The sequence below is a fragment of the Lipotes vexillifer genome, unplaced genomic scaffold, assembly GCF_000442215.2.
Source record: "Lipotes vexillifer unplaced genomic scaffold, Lipotes_vexillifer_v1.1 scaffold241, whole genome shotgun sequence".
Taxonomy (NCBI): domain Eukaryota; kingdom Metazoa; phylum Chordata; class Mammalia; order Artiodactyla; family Lipotidae; genus Lipotes; species Lipotes vexillifer.
In genome coordinates, this window is record NW_006784922.1 from 6,052,157 (window position 1) to 6,058,808 (window position 6,652).

Sequence of the window (6,652 nt, forward strand, 5' to 3'; positions counted from 1 at the left end):
TCTTTGTCTTTCTGACTTACTTCACTTACTATGATAATCTCTAGTTGCATCCATGTTGCTGCAAATGGCATTATTTCATTCTTTTTTATGGCTGAGTAGTATTCCATTGTATATATGTACCACATCTTCTTTATCCATTCAACTGTTGATGGACATTATGTTCTTCGGTAGATTCTAAATACTGGATGTGAACCCTAAATAAAAAGAACACCACAGCACTTTTGTTTTCTTATGCATTTCAGTTTTAACATTAAAGTATGAAAGAAATGTGAGTTCATTCTCATGGATAATAATGTAATTTTATTGTGTGCAGCCTTTTTCACACCAAGTATTGGTTTTTCCATGTGAAATAAGTTAAGATTTAAAACGATAAAGTTATTGTTAAGGAGACGCATTGGGCAATAGAAAAAGCTGAAGAGAGTTTTTGCCTGAAACTAGAAGACAGAACAGTCCAGAAAAAAACAAATATGAGAAAAGTATCATACATTGCTCAGACCAACCCCCTCCCCCCAAAAAAACCCAGCTTCATGGACCTGAGGTGGTGATGCTGAACAAATGTCAGGGAGAGAGGGCCAGGCAATTGTCTCAGAAAGGAGGGTGGGATTTCCTTGATGTTAAGGGTATTTGCTTGACAATAATAATCTGAATTTTCTTCTGTGTCTCTATAGCTCTTGATTTTTCCTGCTGTCTACAGTTTGACTATGCAGCATAATATTGTTTTTTATTTAGCACAAAGTCCATTTGGACTAGAGAATGGAAAGGTTCTAATTTTGTTCCTGGCCAGCAAAGTCATACCTCAGGTACACACTGGACAACAATAAGAAGTCCTGTGAAGAATGCATACATTCAAAGTTAGTTTTTTTTAATTAAAAAAAAAATTATCCTGTTTTGGTTTCTTCATTGGTTTTTTTGGTTTCTTCATTTTTCCTCCTAGAGGAAAAATAAGTACGTGAGTTTCCTGGTCTGCTGAAGAACTGGAATTTAGGCCCACAATAAAGAGAATTAAAGTGATCCAAAGGTTCACGTACAATCACCAGACAAAATAAGCCATGGAAGAGCCTCCTCGCCATGGCTGAGCTGAAGCACACATAACACTTGGGGCAGCCGTCCTCAAACACTTCTGTGTAGAACCCACTCCTCTCCTGGAGTTTCTGGACCCTTTATGCTCCATATCAGCTTTAGCTCCCTTCCTGTGGCACTCGGGATAGACCTTGTGACATGTCTACCTGCCACTTCGGGTGAGGGGTACAGTAAAGGAGGCAAAGTCCCTATCACTTATTAGAAACATGAGAAGAGAAAAATGTCCTTGGACTTGCTTTAGTGTTCTAATTGGCAAATATGCAGAAAGGCTGACACTCTTGTATGCTGAAGTGGAAATGAACCTCTAATCCAAGATCCAAAATTCTCTAATACAAGATATTAAAACCTGCAATATGCATTAAGTAATTTCAGCTAAAACATAATTTTCTGGTGTTCTCTGACTGGACGTTAGACAGAAAAGACTAAACCAATTGGAGTAATATTATTCAAGTGTGGCAGAAAGTTAGAAATCATGAGGCCTTAAATACAAAGATAAATGCATTACTGAGGCATATTCCCCTGGCCCTGAGGTACGCAGGCAAAGAGGTCAGTCACACTTTACTGGGAGACAGAGTCAAAGTGGATGCAAGGCTCTGAGACAATATTTAACAGAGGAACGTGATGATTCATTTAACAGTTCAGAAATCCCAAGTACAAAACTTCAAGATATAAGAAGGATCAAAGTATATGATTCAATTTAAAAATTCTTAGATTATAATAGTAATCTAGATTACAACAGTAAAAAAATCAAATTACATTTATATGAAACTTTTATAAAACGAAATCAAATCCATTTTTATGAAATTTTATAGTACAATTATTTTCTAATGGGTCTTTTCTTAGGTGACCGTATTTATAATTCCATTTATATCTGTATAATTTTTCAAATCAAAAAACAAAAGGAAGTCAATAGAAATCTACATTTTCATTTGCAAAACTCCCTTCAGTTTCCAGGCCAGTAATACAAGATGATGTCAGCTTGTCCTCCAGACATGGACTGTTCCCAAAGATCCCCAGTTTACGGAGCATGCAGGCCTCTACTCATTAGGAACGCTTTTTGGTTTGGCTCACGTTTCAAGAAATTCTGGAGCATGTCCATGCCATCCATAGATCCCCCAGGTTTCAGGATTAGGTTTCTGTATTTCATTCCAACCTGATAAAATAAAACATGCCTAATAATTCATGGTTATAGCAATTTCCCAAATCTCTAGATACGAAGGAGAAGAGAAAAAGGGACTTCAGGTTTGTCTGGATGTTCTCCCTCACCTAGACTGCAGCTCTGTATTATTTATTTACTTTGGTAGCTAAGAGATCTGGAGCTTAGACCTTGGTCTTCCACACTTCCCTTTATTGCTGTCTTGTCTCCTTAAACTCTCAGCAGCATGCTGACTATATGAGCAAACAGACAAACGAAAAATAGCCAAATGGAAGATAGAACAGGCTCCTATTTGCCATCCCATCCCAAATGCGATTTCAAAAGGGTTAGTAAAGCAAGTGTTCAATTAGGCTACAAACAGGGGTTCAGTATACTTGGAAACAGTAGCCCAGCTACTGTCAAAATGGCTTCTGCTATATTTTTATGAGGGGCTCATTAAAAAAACCCTTTTTACTTATGGATGGGGGTAAGGCAACAGCACATGTCCCATGGTATAGGGTAGGACATTTCTGTGGGCCCAGAATGGGGAAGGAGGACTTTTGTAAAGTTTTCTTTGGGGACAAGGTCTGGAATTTTAAAACACATCATAGTTCCTCTGCCTTTATCTACACACATACATGAGCAGATAAAGCAAACAACTGTAATTCAGTATCAGCATTATTCAATATTTTCACTTTCTTTTCACCATCCTTTTAGGAAAGAAAGGCAAGACAATTCAGTGAAGCCTAATTCTAAATCTACGCATAAAATAGTTCACAGAGTAACACTCAAATTTATATCCATTATATCATTTGAACAGTCATTAATAGTCTCTCCAAGTACATAAATAGCTTGAGAATTTCTGGAGACAAAAGTAATCTCATTTTTGGCTTATGACAATGATTCTGCTTGGTACAACCATCAGAGATAAGTCTAGTCAAACTGTTAAGGAAAATAAAATGTTGATGAATGAAATCCACCAGGCTAGATACAAAACTACTTAATGTTTTACAAGGGTCATGAAATCAAAACTTTCCAGGTTATCTTTCAGTTATAAACAGAAATAATCTTCAACTTATTAATGATCTACAGGCGAAGAGCTAACTTCACAGATGGGCCTTCATCAGGAGTAAACAATTAGTCAAAGTTACTTCCTATAAACTCTAGAGAGCACTGTCCAGTAGAAATATAATGTGGTCCATATATATCTTTAAATGTTCTAGTAATTGCATTAAAAAAGGGAGGAAAATAGGTAAAATTATTATTATTATTATTTTTTTTTTGCGGTATGCGGGCCTCTCACTGTTGTGGCCTCTCCCGTTGCAGAGCACAGGCTCCGGACACGCAGGCTCAGCGGCCATGGCTCACGGGCCCAGGCGCTCTGCGGCATGTGGGATCTTCCTGGACCGGGGCACGAACCCGTGTCCCCTGCATCGGCAGGCGGACTCCCAACCACTGCGCCACCAGGGAAGCCCAGTAAAATTAATTTTAATAAAATATTTTATTTAAACCAGTATATCTATAATGTTATCATTTCAACATGTATCAATATAGACTGCTACTGAGATTTATTTTTTGTGGTACGTCTTCAAAATCTAGTGTGTTTTTTACATTTACAGCACATCTCAATTCAATTCTTCAGTAGCACTGGCCACATTTCAATGGCTCAGTAGCTACATGTGGCTATTATACAGGTCTGAGGCCTAGTGAGTAGCAATCTTGTTGCCTTATTTACAAGATTTGAGTAAATTTTCTTAAAAAGTGCGGGCCTGTAATCACTGATATTGGACTTCCTGAAAACCCTGGTAATGACAGTTTAGAGCTAGATCTAATTTTGTTTAGGAAGAAAAAAAAAAGATGTGTCATTTCTTGCTTGGTCTGCACCAATTAATTACTGTTAGAGCAGCGATCTAGAACCTAAAATATGAGTGATGGCTATTCTCATCATGGACTTTATTATTCTAAGAAGTAGCAGATCAGAGCTCTTGAACCCAACACAGCTTACCCCACTTCCCTTTCTTTCATTGCCCAATGTGTCTAAATTTGACCAGTGTTAGATTAGTGGGTGGGGCAAGGAAGGGCAGTTATCTCTGGACAAAGCAGTATAGGAAGAACTTAAAAAATGTGAATTAAATTGATCTGAATGATAAAAATATTTTAAACCACTTATTATGGAAAAATTTTGAATATATACTAACAGTAGAGAGAAGAGTATAGTAAACCCTCTTGTACCTATCATGTAACCTCAATTATTAATATTTACCTGCAGAAATTCTTAATGCTCAAGATCTGAGTCTTTTATTTAGTAAAAAGACATATTTCATTGCACAAATATTAAAGGAACAGTAATGAAAATTTAAATAAAGTAAAAAAAAATTGTCACCAAAATGTGGACATCTGCCAGAATATTCTCATTTTGTACAGAGAACTGTAAATGTTGGCAGTAAAGAAAAGCAAGCATTAGAGGAGCTGCATGTTGCTGTGAAGAGCCAGCTCATGCCTCCTCTGCCGTAAAGTCACTGTGGAGCAGGGCACTGTTTGGTCTCACAATATGTGGCTCAGGGCAGTGCAAGTTCTCCCCTGTTTATAGCTCCAAACAAGTTGATTCAATTTCCTGAATTATAGAGCAATTGTCTTTTAATAGTTTCATTTCCTTTGCAATGAAGTTTGGAGAAGAGTTTAAGAGTCATTTTGGTAATCGGATCTTGCTTTTCTTTAAAAAAAAAAAAAAAAAGTTAAGCAAATTTGTGTGTTAGGAAGGTACCAGCTTCTCTGGGCGAGAGAACACTGTTGGGGAGACATATGCCACAGGTGGAAGGAGTCTTTGTTGTGAATTGTTCTGCTCTGTTTATATAATTAAGGAACTGTAACTGTGAGCAAAGCTGGAAGAGAAGCTCTAAGGCAACCACTAAAAGTTTTCATGCTAAAAAAATCGTTCAGGGGGATCTGCATAGCGTAGGAGCTCCTATTAGTTCAGGGAAGGAAAACCAGCATCAGTCACTTCTGTGGTTTTTACTCCTGGAAGGTTAACATGTGTCTTTTGGCAATTGTGCAAGTCCTAACACTGATGTCTTCTTTCCTTCTTTTCTTTTTCTTTATCTATTTATTTATTTTTATCTATTCACTTTTAAAACTTTATTTATTTTTGGCTGCGTTGGGTCTTTGTTGCTGCATGCCGGATTTCTCTAGTTGTGGCGAGCGGAGGCTACTCTTCATTGCGGTGTGCGGGCTTCTCCTTGCGGTGGCTTCTCTTGTTTTGGAGCATGGGCTCTAGGTGTGCAGGCTTCAGTAGTTGTGGCATGTGGGCTCAGTAGTTGTGGCTCATGGGCTCTAGAGCACAGGCTCAGTAGTTGTGGCACATGGGTTTAGCTGCTCTGCAGCATGTGGGATCTTCCCAGACCAGGGCTCAAACCTGTGTCTCCTGCATTGGCAGGCAGATTCTTAACCACTGCGCCACCAGGGAAGTACCTCTTTTTCTTTTTTTAAAAATGTTCAGATGATTGATTGATTGACTGCCATGCCATGCAGCAATGTGGGGTCTTAGTTCCCTGACCAGGGATCGAACCTGTGCCCCCTGCAGTGGAAGCGTGGAGTCCTAACCACTGGACTGCCAGGGAATTCCCCAACACTGATGTTTTCTAAAGCAGGATCAGGAGTTTTGGAGTCAGGCCCAGGTTTGAATCTTGGCTTCATCCTCAGATATGTGGCCTTGGTCCTTGGTTTCCTTACCTGTAAAATGGGAATATGCGTACCTCCCTCAGTGTATGAGGAATTAGAGGAGATGACTTTAGTACCTTGCCTGCTGCCTAGAATCATTCCTGACATATGGTGGTATTCAATAAACCTGAGTAGTCATCCATCCCTCCTTTCATTTCCTTTCTCCTCACACCACCCCTAAGTTCAGTCACTTATACACAGTCAGGGAAACAAATGCATTCCTGTTTTCAGCATTTCCTTAAAATTAGTTCTGTCTCCTAATAAAGCTAGAAAAAAGCACCAGAGATTTCATCTCCACTATTAGTATAAAATAGAATATATAGTTCAGTAGGAATACTAAGAAGAGACAAGGCACTTATTTTATGCAACAATCTATGCCCTTTATTTGAGGTAATATTTTAAGAGCAATCATAATTATCTGAATGAAGGACACCCGTCATCTACCAACAATGAGAACACATAAATTGGGAAACAGATTGGGTCTCCTGCCATCCCTGGCTTCTCTGAAGGAGCACATGCAAGCTCCCACAGCCTTCCAACCCTCCCTTCTTTCTCCTTCCTCTTGTGACAGACTCTAGGGAGTGGAGCCAGGTATCTCCTTCTGACGCTGAGTAACAGGCAACAGGGCAGAAAGCATCCGCCCAAGGACAGGTGATGACGATCAGGTACCTCCCAGCCTCACCAGCCCGCTTTTATTTCTTTTTTTCTTTTTTTTTTTTT

At 39.0% G+C, this 6,652-nt stretch overlaps 1 protein-coding gene across 2 annotated transcripts in view; it reads right to left on the reverse strand.

The window, feature by feature from the left end:
• Positions 1 to 283: 283 nt before the first annotated feature.
• The window catches only part of NLN (neurolysin), a 107,765-nt gene continuing 101,396 nt past the window's right edge, over positions 284 to 6,652 (reverse strand). For both annotated transcript variants that reach the window (XM_007457100.1, XM_007457101.1), the window contains one exon: positions 284 to 2,233. In XM_007457100.1, the coding sequence (XP_007457162.1) occupies positions 2,099 to 2,233 (135 nt within the window). In that variant the 3' untranslated portion in view covers positions 284 to 2,098. The remainder of the gene's footprint in view (positions 2,234 to 6,652) is intronic.